The 12,386-nt window shown below is 43.0% G+C and overlaps 1 protein-coding gene across 1 annotated transcript in view; it reads left to right on the top strand.

Annotated features, from left to right (window-relative positions):
- Nucleotides 1-344: 344 nt before the first annotated feature.
- GATM (glycine amidinotransferase) overlaps nucleotides 345-12,386 on the top strand; it is a 52,657-nt gene continuing 40,615 nt past the window's right edge. Inside the window, exons 1-2 of the mRNA XM_068272504.1 lie at nucleotides 345-488; nucleotides 11,302-11,505. Of these exons, the coding sequence (XP_068128605.1) occupies nucleotides 420-488; nucleotides 11,302-11,505 (273 nt within the window). The 5' untranslated portion in view covers nucleotides 345-419. The remainder of the gene's footprint in view (nucleotides 489-11,301; nucleotides 11,506-12,386) is intronic.

The raw sequence follows: 12,386 nt of genomic DNA, 5'->3' as shown, positions 1-12,386 counted from the left end.
GGCACAAGAGACAACCGAGAAACTCTGTAGCTGCGAATGTGTGGGAACGTTATTCCAGTCACCAGCTGTTCCCATTACAGCTGCTGGTCACATCCACTGGCTAGGGCTCTGACAGATGTTCTGTGTTTTATGCATTTTACACATTGATCCACACTGTCTTCCTGCAGCTAAAAAAGGGGAAAAGGTGTTATGTTTCTTGGAAGAGATACTTTCTAATCTGGGAATTTGTGACCTTTAGCTCCAGTAGTGTCACCACCTGTTATCAGCAGCAGCCAATGGAGAGGCTTGTGGAGTTCATATAAAGCGCTTTTACAGCTCTGCTGCCCCACACCACTTGTCTTGAGTTGGAATAACCCAGGGCTTTGAGCTCTCTCATTCATTCAGTGTGAACATTCCTTCCCATAGGTAGCCCAGGCACCATGCTGCGTGTAAGATGTGTGAGAGGAGGAAGCAGAGGAGCTGAGGCTGTCCACTACATAGGATCAATGGTCTGTATTCCTATATTCCATGCTTTAAATGCCAAGTCTGCATAATCCTGGCTCGCAGTCACTGGTTATCATGGTTTATATAATATTATGGCAGATCAAGTAACACATTCACATGCAGCTGTGTGGATATATTTAGCTACAGCCAGGCTGCCATGTGATAAATGCATTATTGGTATAGCTTCTCACTGTACAGTCAGCATCCTTGAGAAGAATTTAGCCTTGCTGAACCGCTGGTATTATCTTTCATGGTAACACACTGCCAAGGCTGCCAGTTACTGAATGTCTCGCTTATCAGATTTGTGCTGTTCTTTCCATGTCAGCTACATCAACTCTGTTCAGTGAGTTCATTTATCAGATCCCTGTTGCAAGTGAGTATGGGAACTGAGGATCAAAAGTTACTGTGTGGGCTCTAGAATCAGGCATTGCTGCAGGTTCTCTTCATGATAAAGCCTACTTCATGGTAAAGCCAGACTGTATTCATGTGTAGAGCAGGTCAAAAGCACGGCAGACTCCACCAGCAATACAATTGAGTGGGCATTTCACATCTTGTTTTGTAACAGAGCACTTTAGTTACAGTGCATTTCTGCATAACGTGAGTAGTACCACACACATTACAAAGCAATGTTTCATGCTATGAAAATAATGTGTGCATTTTAATGCGTAGAGTGTGTGTTGTAGCATGGGCATTACACAATGCACATAATGTGGGCTTAGCCTAAGGCTATACTCACCCTTTTACCCTATTCAGTTCACTTTTTCTGCTACGTTTGCTCCTGGGTGATATTTTCACACCTTATCAATAAAATGTATTTTAAGCCACCAGCAAGCAAGAAAATACTCAGCATAATTTTGACTTTACTTTTCCCGCTACTTTTTTTTGTACTTTTTCAATTGCAAAGTGCTAAAAGGTTATTTTAAAGTTTTTAAACAGAAGATGTGAAATTATCTCCTAAGAGAAAACTTAGGAGTAAAAGTGAAATGAATAAGAGCCTTATTCTGTTGCCTCGCTGTATGGTCACACAGCACCGTTAACATGTGATGCGACTTTTCTGGAACATCGCAGTACGATTGAAGAATAATCGTATTGCAAAGTACCATTGAGGGCCCATTCACACTAGAACGCTTTTCAGGCGATTTCAGCATTGTTGGAAATCGCTAGCATTTTGAAAAGCGCTTGGTCATTGTTAAGTATATGTGGCTGTACTGATTTAAGCGTTTTGCATTTTTCAGCGATTAGCTGAAAAGCAAACGCGTAACCTGCACCATATCTGAGCGATTTTGAGTGATTACCGCTTCAATGTTAAAGATAGGAGTGCTTCAAAATCGCCAAGAAGCGCTGGGCTGTTCACAATAATCAGCGTTTTTCCTGCGCTTTTACTCAGTAAATATTGCAATTACCCATAAAACACTGCAGTTTACCCATAAAACACCTCTGTTTCCTGTGTAGTGGCCATTTCCTGTATGGGAGAGCGACACACGTGCAGTAAAATCGCTAAACGCAAAACACTGGAAAATGCAGAAAACCGCTATCCCATACAGTTAAAAAACGCTCAAAATACTATTGAGGAAAACGGCAGAAAAACGCTCAGCGTTTGCATTTAGCGATTTGTAGTGTGAACAAAGGAAATTCAACTAACACATCATTGTGCAATCTACATAAGGACCATCAGAGACTTTGAGGCTCATTTCACACTATCAAGTGTGAAATGAGCCTCAAAGTCTCTGATGGTCCTTATGTAGATTGCACAATGATGTGTTAGTTGAATTTCCTGATTGATTGCTCATGTCTATGGCTAGGCTAACAGAACCAATAATGGGGAAAACTACAGGATTTTTAGAGGGGGTTCCATTGCCTTTTCTCTTATATAAATCCCTGAATAGTCTGCATTCTACATGTGTGGCCTCCTACAAAAGTATACCTGATCTAGGAATAGCTACCTACTTGTCTGTGATTTATACAGTATTATAATGCAGTTGCAGTACAGTTTCTTTTCTGAATGTCTCTGATTTGCTGTAATTTAGATTTTTGTGGGAGTTGGGAAATTGTGTCCTTTAGGCTTCAATTTTGCATTGTAAATTGATTCTTGGTCATTCATATATGATCATTCAAATGGTCATTCATAGATCTCATGCCTGTACACACAAGCAAGATGGTCAATGGATGCAAATACTTTCAGCTCGCAAATCTCATGTAGCTTGGATATGGACCAAACTAATTCAACAGGTAGTGCACAATTCAACATTTCAAGCACACACATATCTGCAGGAAATTTGCAAGCAAGATGGAATTATCTGCATTGAAGTTTGACATGGCAAGGCACATTCAGCATCTGTATGTAACTGCTAGTGGTATCTGAGGAGGCAATGGAGACTTGCAGGCCTTGGAAGCCAGTGGATGCCATTGTCCACAGTCATTATATTGCAGTGCAAAGCAAAGGCATTGAGAGCTATTGTATATTCAGGGATACATATATAGTACATGCTGGTTTACTTTTCAGCCACCTTTTTATAAATATAGAATATGTAATTTAAAATGACACAACTGTAGTGATTTAAAAAATGTCTTTGCATATAAGCTGACACTGCAAGGTGTTGTCACATGTGAACACGTCGATTAGAGCGCCGGAGATTTGGGTGCAGCCGACGCTATCATAGACCATAATTGGAAGACGGTGACAGAGCTGAAGTTACTTTTAAAACATACTTTTAAAACACTGTAATTCGGCCACCAGCAATAGCTGGAAGCTGAATTACATCAATCCCCACCATCCATGTGGACCTGGTGAGGAATAGTAATTAACACCGCCGGGACTTGAGCAGGAGCAGGGTAAGCCGAATATCGGCTGTATCCTGTGCCAAGTCTCCTGGCGGAGATTTTACTTGTATGCGTCACATGCATTAATTACTGATGCTGGTCACCCTAGTTGTCACCAGAGCTGTGACCCCTCATGAACACAACACAAGCCTGGTACACACTTTCAATTATGATTGTCCAATCACTGACCATTTTACCATTTCCATGTACTATGAGGGTCAACAGATATTGAATACTATAAGTAGATTCAATTTTGATTGGCCAATCCAATTTTCATTGTCTGATTACTGGTCAATTTTTCCACCTCCATGTAGTATGAGCGTTTACCTACACAATCTGTTCATAGTATTTAAAATCTGTGGGCAATCATACTACATGGAAGTGGTAAAATTAGCCACTTAAAATTGATGGTGTGGAACAGGCTTTATTCCTGAGCCTAGATCTTATGTAACTATACACAGGCCTGGCAGAAGGGCCCTGAGCACTATGCTGTAGAGAGGAGGGTCTACCCACCCAAAACCATAACGTAACCTGGTTACTGTACAGACAACCCAGGAACAGGAAGTAACGAAAATCCATATTCTACCACCATATCCTGCCAATAGAATTAGAAAGAGGTAGAACGTAAAATTCCAGACCAACTTTAAAACTGAGGGCAGAGAAACGTATTCCTACTTCTTTCACAGCAGAATTATGGCTGGTCCCTCAATGTCTTTCTGCAGCACAGCGCACACCCTGTCAGCCACTGGCTCCAGCGCAGGAATACAGGCACAAGCATCACTCCTGGCTGCTGGCCCATGCAATCAGTATTAGAATGGATGGGTCAGTGTCCAGAGTCTGCAGCTGTGTTCTGTGCAAGGTCACACAGCACCAAAGCCTGCGGCTGACAGCTGGATAGAGCAGTGCTTGAAGATATTGTTGCTGCTAAGGTAAGATTGCATGTTTCTCCTTGCACATTTTAAAGCTAGCCCAGATGTACATCACAGCATTTTCACGTTACTTATGGTATACTTTAAAATTTAGAAGTACTCTTAAATATTTAAAGACCTCCACACTATGTTATATGGTGGTTAGGATGTAGGTAGGTGTGGGCATGCATATTATACTTGGAATGTATGGTAACTAGAAGCACACAACACAGAACCCTGAAGTGCTCTGAGAAGAACGCAGAGGGCCAGAAACCAGCAATTTCAGTAGATTTCTTGTGAATGCCTCAGTGGAGACGTTCACTAGAACTAATGGGATTCCTCTTCCAAATCTCCTGCTTGCACCTATTAATGGTTCCATTAGCCTAGCCAGACATGAGGCATGAGTCGGAAGGTGCAGGTGTCAGATTGTTCTGAACAAAGACCATTGCATAAAAATACAGTTATTTCACTTAAAGAGAAACTCAGACCAAGAATTGAACTGCATCCCAATCAGTAGCTGATACACCCTTTTACATGAGAAATCTATTCCTTTTCACAAACAGACCATCAGGGGGCGCTGTATGGCTGATATTGTGGTGAAGCCTCTCCCACAAGAAACTCTGAGGACCGTGGTCCTGGCAGTTTCCTGTCTGTGAACCTTGTTGCATTGTGGGAAATAGCTGTTTACAGCTGTTTCCAACTGCCAAAAAAGCTATGCAGCAGCTACATCACCTGCCAACAGTAAAATTATCACCATGTGATAAAGATCAGAATGTAAATCAGGGAGAGGAAAGATTTCACAATGGGCAAACACTGACTAAATCATTTATACATAATTATTGTAAAAATCAAACACTTTTTTTATTACATTATTTTCACTGGAGTTCCTCTTTAAACGTCTGCAGTACTGACCAACTCTCACCAACCACTGAGATGGTCTGGTAAAATTAGAAGTCTTCCTGGCAGAGTCTGCCATGCTCATATTTTATTCCTAGACATTAGGAAAGGTTTTATCATACCAAATGTAACTTGTAAGAAAGAGTGCTGATGACCTAGACAAGCAAAGGGGCCTATAGACTTGATGTTTTTCATTTGTGGATTGTAGCTTTTAATCGAGCACTCTCACACATTCATTCATTAATTACTTTCTGCAATCTAAAAAATATACAACGCATCTCTGACACATGGCACTTGCTTTTACTATCACAAAGTCCTACGTTATCTACCAACAATAAAGCAAAACCCCTCCAAGTCTATGCTGAATGCTACTACCAGTGTTGCCAACTCATCCCTTTAATTACTGACACATATGAATTATACAGGTTTTGTGGCTAGGTAGATGCAGTTAAGGCACTGATTATGTGCAAATAGCCCCAGAACCTGTATAACTTAGATGTGTCAGTAATTAAAGGGATGAGTTGGCAACACTGGCTACTACTTAGATCATCATCCCAGACAATTCAAATCGAATATCCTACTTTACAAAGCTGTCTACAGTCTGTGCCATCGCAATCGTAGTCTCCATTCTTCACACAACCTCTTCCTATTTAACAGAATCACGTCTTCACATGTAGGACTTCTCAGGAGTTTCTATCCTCGAATTATCTTCCACAAAACATTTGCACTCTACTATCCTGTGAAATCTTCAGTTAACCTAGGCTATTCAGTAATTGGCAAAGATCTGCTTCTTGACAGAAACTCATGGCTATCTTAAGGTGGCCACTAACTAATTAATCTTTTTCATCCAATTTTACCAAATCTATGTAGTATAAAGGTGGCCATACACTGGCCCGATTCGCCGCCGTTTCGACAGCAGATTAGATCACTGGGATCGAATCTGCTGCCAATCGTTCGCGCTACACGCCGAATTTCGATCCTTTTCGTCCGATCCCGTCGATCGCTCCGTGCGGAAAATTAGCGTCGATCGCCCGCGGGTAGGGAGCGCGTCGCTAGCGGCGTTCGAGTGCCCGACGACTGACGCAATAGAGCCGCATACATTACCTGCTCCGCCGGCACGTCTACGCCCGGTCACCGCTGCTCCGTGTCCGCGCTGGTCTCCGGCATGCTTCAGTTCCTCCGGCCCGGCAGGAAGTTTAAACAGTAGAGGGCGCTCTACTGTTTAAACTTCCTGCCGGGCAGGAAGAAGTAAAGCATGCCGGGGCCGGAGACCAGAGCGGAGACGGAGCAGCGGTGACCTGGGGACTGGAGTCGCGCCGGCGGAGCAGGTAATGTATGCGGGCATGCGGGCGGGGGGAGCGGCGGCAGCACCACCACCACCACCACAACAGATTGTGAACGGTTTCAGGCTGAAATCGGTTCACAATCTGTTTGCAGTAAAGGTAGCCATACGATCCCTCTCTGATCAGATTCGATCAGATAGGGATCTGTCAGTTGGTCGAATCTGATGGCAAATCGACCAGTGTATGGCTACCTTAAGGGTAAACTGAGTGAATATATTGATTTGATAATTTAGGCAGTTACCTTATATTACATAGAAATGGTAAGATTGGATGAAAAAGATTGTATCGTTAGTGGCCAGCTTCACAGTTTACTGACTGCCCTACCCTTGTACTGGGTTGATAAAATTGCCCCATTGTGGGCAGAGACTATTAAGGGGATGGCTTCTAGAAATTAGTTTGGAAGGGAGCATACCCATACACTGTGTGATGTTTTTAATACAGAAGACGTTTAATACATGAAAAACAATTTCAATTGAAATATAGATTGGGAAAGCATCTATTTTGTCGGTCAGGGGTAGGTGGGAGTGAGGAACAAAGGCAAAGTGTGTGAGCAGGTTGCAAGCAATGGATGCATAGCTTTGTACTGCATCAAGTATCACAAATGTAGAGGTGGCAACCTTTTAATCAGTAGTCTGTGTATGACAGCTAACTGGCTTTTCCTGGGTAAAATGCTATTTCCCATCTGATCGACGGGAATTGGAGGACTATTTCCGCCATGTCCGATCTGCTCCTGTTCAACAAGATCGATTTTCCAAAGTTATCACGGGAAAGTTGATCCCGTTATTGACCGGGAGCAGTTTGGACATGTACACACGATACAACTTCCTGTCAGATTACCCGTCATTCGGACAAGAAATTGTATCGTGGGTACCCAGCATTAAGCAGCAGAGTTTATTTTATGTTACCGTTGTTATGTGAATCTGCCCCATTGTCACATTTATTTTGCTGATAAAGTCCACCGCAAACAATCACACTTTATTAATGATAGCACAAAAAAAAAAAAAGAATTGGTCTACTCTTCTCAAGCGTTCTGTTGGCTCAAATCTGTCCAAGATACTCACAAACATCTGCTACATAAAACATTTCATTCACATACAGCAGAAGCACATGATGCTAGTACAACATTCTTTTATAATTAGCTGGCTAAATAAGTCTGTCCTGACCAAATAATCAGATGTAGATATAAATATTTATTTATTCTGGCAGTAAGATTTGAATCTGGAGGATTTAACAATTTATTGGCTAAGAAAGTTACATGATAGTAGATGATTGCCTTTCTGTATTCTGTACAGTACTTTATCAGTGATGGGAGTACTGGATAAGTTTTGCTCTGGCACCTCAAAGAATTGAAAGTTTTCCTCCCCATCCCATAGGAAAAGCTGTCCTGGCAATACATGGGTTAAAGCAACTGCTATGAGCAACGTGCTGGCTGCCCTGTCAGGCCATCCTTAGGAAATACTGTGTCCATAAGAAGACCACATGCTCGGCCCTGGGGTTCCTGATAAGATAGGAGCTGTAATCGTGTTTACAGCAGCTGCTACATGCTTACTTTGACCACTAGTTCTCCAAGTGCAGAGAATAGGTCACAGTGCAACTCTCTGGAGTGCACGATAAAACAAGTCACATGTGTACGTGCAGCGTGGCATGGAAGACCTCGGCTGACATTAATCAGCTCCAGCATGGTATGTCACCATGGGGTCTTCTGCAACAGCTCGAGTTCCTGCTACTGTAAGCAAGTGGACAAACGTGCAGCACCAGCAGACACCGCTAGGTGGATACACGGTAACATTACAAATTAGTATTAACTTCAGCACTGCGTCGGGCAATATTTCTGAATGCGATAAAGTAAAAGGAATATATATATATATATATATATATATATATATATATATATATATATATATATATATATATATATATATACAGTGGGTTGCAAAAGTATTCGGCCCCCTTGAAGTTTTCCACATTTTGTCACATTACTGCCACAAACATGCATAAATTTTATTGGAATTCCACGTGAAAGACCAATACAAAGTGGTGTACATGTGAGAAGCGGATCGAAAATCATACATCATTCCAAACATCTTTTACAAATAAATAACTGCAAAGTGCGGTGTGCATAATTATTCGGCCCCCTCAGTCAATACTTTGTAGAACCACCTTTTGCTGCAATTACAGCTGTCAGTCTTTTAGGGTATGTCTCTACCAGCTTTGCACATCTAGAGACTGAAATCCTTGCCCATTCTTCTTTGCAAAACAGCTCCAGCTCAGTCAGATTAGATGGACAGCGTTTGTGAACAGCAGTTTTCAGATCTTGCCACAGATTCTCGATTGGATTTAGATCTGGACTTTGACTGGGCCATTCTAACACATAGATATGTTTTGTTTTAAACCATTCCATTGTTGCCCTGGCTTTATGTTTAGGGTCATTGGCTTCAATTCATCAAAGGGTGTTCGATAACAAAACCCCAGTCCTTAAAATACCGCATTCGGTATTTTACACTTCACTGTGCTAATTCATCAATATTTTCCCATGTGTGGTAGAGGTTCGTTAAGTTACCGAACTACTAGGCTTCAATTCATCAAAGGCTGTTCGATAACAGCAGAGTGGTGCAGAGCAGCTTGGAATGTCCTTGTGTTGTTACAAGCTGATAACAATAGAAGGCATCCAGACATCCCTTTAGATGTAAAGGTGTTATAGTTACTGTTATTTATACTGCCTCTGCTGCTCTGAATCTGTCGATCAGTCTTTCTTAACATTTTATTTATTTGCCACAACGTAGATGAACTTCCTGGAGACATTACAAATGCCATGCTTGGTGATTTCACCACCAGCATCTTTGCATTATCAAACAGGGCCTGAAAGGGTTACACCACCGAAGGGAATCTGGGGATATATTTTGACCCGTTCTCTCTGCTCACTGCTTGGGGGGTCTGAAAGCTTGTGTGGAGAAGCCTGTGTGACCTATCAGCAGCACTTGCAGGAGAACAGGGGCTGTTTCTATTGGCTGCCTGCTCCTGCTAATCATGAAAACATTCACACAGAAGGCTTTCGAAGCCTGTAAAGACAGGGGAGAGCTTGAGATAAACACCGAATGTGTTAGCGAATGTGGGAACCTTGATGAATTAACATTTGTTGAGCACATGTCGGTAATTTATCTCATTGCTGTGTCATTTCAGCTTCTCATTCGGTAACAGCTTTGATGAATTAACATTTTCTAAAGTGCTTCGTTAAGTCAGCTGTTTTCAGCATTACCGAATGCGGTAATGCTTGATGAATTGAAGCCAATGTCCTGCTGGAAGGTGAACCTCCGCCCCAGTCTCAAGTCTTTTGCAGTCTCCAAGAGGTTTTCTTCCAAGTTTGCCCTGTATTTGGCTCCATCCATCTTCCCATCAACTCTGACCAGCTTCCCTGTCCCTGCTGAAGAGATGCACCCCTCGAGCATGATGCTGCCACCACCATATTTGACAGTGGGGATGGTGTGTTCAGAGTGATGTGCAGTGTTAGTTTTCCGCCACACATAGCATTTTGCATTTTGGCCAAAAAGTTCCATTTTGGTCTCATCTGACCAGAGCACTTTCTTCCACATGGTTGCTGTGTCCCCCACATGGCTTGTGGCAAACTGCAAACGGGACTTCTTATGCTTTCTGTTAACAATGCCTTTCCTCTAACCACTCTTCCATAAAGGCCAACTTTGTACAGTGCATGACTAATAGTTGTCCTATGGACAGAGTCTCCCACCTGAGCTGTAGATCTCTGCAGCTCGTCCAGAGTCACCATGGGCCTCTTGACTGCATTTCAGCGCTCTCCTTGTTCGACCTGTGAGTTTAGGTGGATGGCCTTGTCTTGGTAGGTTTACAGTTGTGCCATACTTCTTCCATTTCTGAATGATCGCTTGAACGGTGCTCCGTGGGATGTTCAAGGCTTTGGAAATCTTTTTTGTAGCCTAAAGGGGCCCATACACTCAGCCGATTTTCTGGCCGACCGATCGATCCCGATCGATCGATCGATCGATTGATCGTTTGCAAATCGGTTGGCCAATCGACCGATCGATGGCCGATTTCGATGGATTTACATCAAACTGGCAGGGTGGAAAAATTAGGTCGATCTGATGAGATTGCTTATCATTTTGCATTGGCCTTAATGGAAATCTGATGGCAAAAAAATGCCATCAGATCGAATTTCAATAGATTTCAAACTGAAATCTATTGGAATTCTATCCTGGTAAAAAATGTTCTAAAAACGCATCAGATAAATCATCAGATGCATTTCTTATCTATCTGCTGCAAATCTGACGAGTGTATGGGCACCTTAAGCCTGCTTTAAATGTCTCAATAACTTGATCCCTGACCTGTCTTGTGTGTTCTTTGTTGCTCCCAATATTCTCTTAGACAACCTCTGAGGCCCTCACAGAGCAGCTGTATTTGTACTGACATTAGATTACACACAGGTGCACTCTATTTAGTCATTAGCTCTCATCAGGCAATGTCTATAGGCAACTGACTGCACTCAGATCAAAGGGGGCCAAATAATTATGCACACACCACTTTGCAGTTATTTATTTGTAAAAAATGTTTGGAATGATGTATGATTTTCGATCCACTTCTCATGTGTATTCCACTTTGTGTTCATCTTTCATGTGGAATTCCAATAAAATTGATTCATGTTTGTGGCAGTAATATGACAAAATGTGGAAAACTTCAAGGGGGCTGAATACTTTTGCAACCCACTGTATATGTATGTGTGTATATATATATATATATATATCTATATATATATATCAATAATAATAATATACTGCTGTGCAGTTTGTACAGATTGTTTCACTGAGAATCTCTTCCAATTTCAGCTGAGTAAGGGTCTCGTCGGATGGGTGCAGCGAACATTCCAGAGCACCCAGGCAGCTGCAGCCGCCCAGAAAACCTGCACTGCTGACGAAACCGTACACCAAGACAGTCCTGTCTGTTCTTACAATGAGTGGGACCCACTGGAGGAAGTCATTGTGGGGAGACCAGAGAATGCTAATGTTCCGCCATTTACTGTGGAAGTCAAGGTAAGCTATTTGCAAGAGTGTTATGTCTGTGGGGGGTCATACATGCAAGGTTGTGGTAAACAAACACACTATACTGCAGCAGCTATAGTCTCACATTCATTAACCCACTTAACACATTTCCCAGAATAAAGATACATTGCCAACAATGTGACTGTGTGCTGGTACCAGTTGCGGAAGCTACCCAGGAGTTCTTAGCTAGCAGCCCACCGCTTCCACGTACAGCAGCCCCCCTCTTCCATGTACAGCAGCCCCCCTCCTCCATGTACAGTAATCCTCCTCTTCCATGTACAGCAGCCCCCCTCTTCCATGTACAGCAGTCCCCCTCTTCCATGTACAGCAGCCCCCCTCCTCCATGTAAAGCAGCCCCCCTCTTCCATGTACAGCAGTCCCCCTCTTCCATGTACAGCAGCCCCCCTCCTCCATGTAAAGCAGCCCCCCTCTTCCATGTACAGCAGCCCCCCTCCTCCATGTACAGTAATCCTCCTCTTCCATGTACAGCAGTCCCCCTCTTCCATGTACAGCAGCCCCCCTCCTCCATGTACAGCAATCCTCCTCTTCCATGTACAGCAGTCCCCCTCTTCCATGTACAGCAGCCCCCCTCCTCCATGTAAAGCAGCCCCCCTCTTCCATGTACAGCAATCCTCCTCTTCCATATACAGCAATCCCCCTCTTCCATGTACAGCAATCCCCCTCTTCCATGTGCAGCAATCCCCCTCTTCCATGTACAGCAATCCTCCTCTTCCATGTACAGCAATACCCCTCTTCCATGTACAGCAATCCTCCTCTTCCATGTACAGCAGTCCCCCTCTTCCATGTACAGTAGCCCCATTCTTCCATGTACAGCAGCCCCCCCCCTCTCCCATGTACAGCAATCCCCCTGT

Source organism: Hyperolius riggenbachi, chromosome 3, assembly GCF_040937935.1.
Source record: "Hyperolius riggenbachi isolate aHypRig1 chromosome 3, aHypRig1.pri, whole genome shotgun sequence".
Classification (NCBI taxonomy): Eukaryota; Metazoa; Chordata; class Amphibia; order Anura; family Hyperoliidae; genus Hyperolius; species Hyperolius riggenbachi.
Note: the sequence above shows the minus strand (reverse complement) of the source record. Positions and strands in the feature narration are given on the sequence as shown.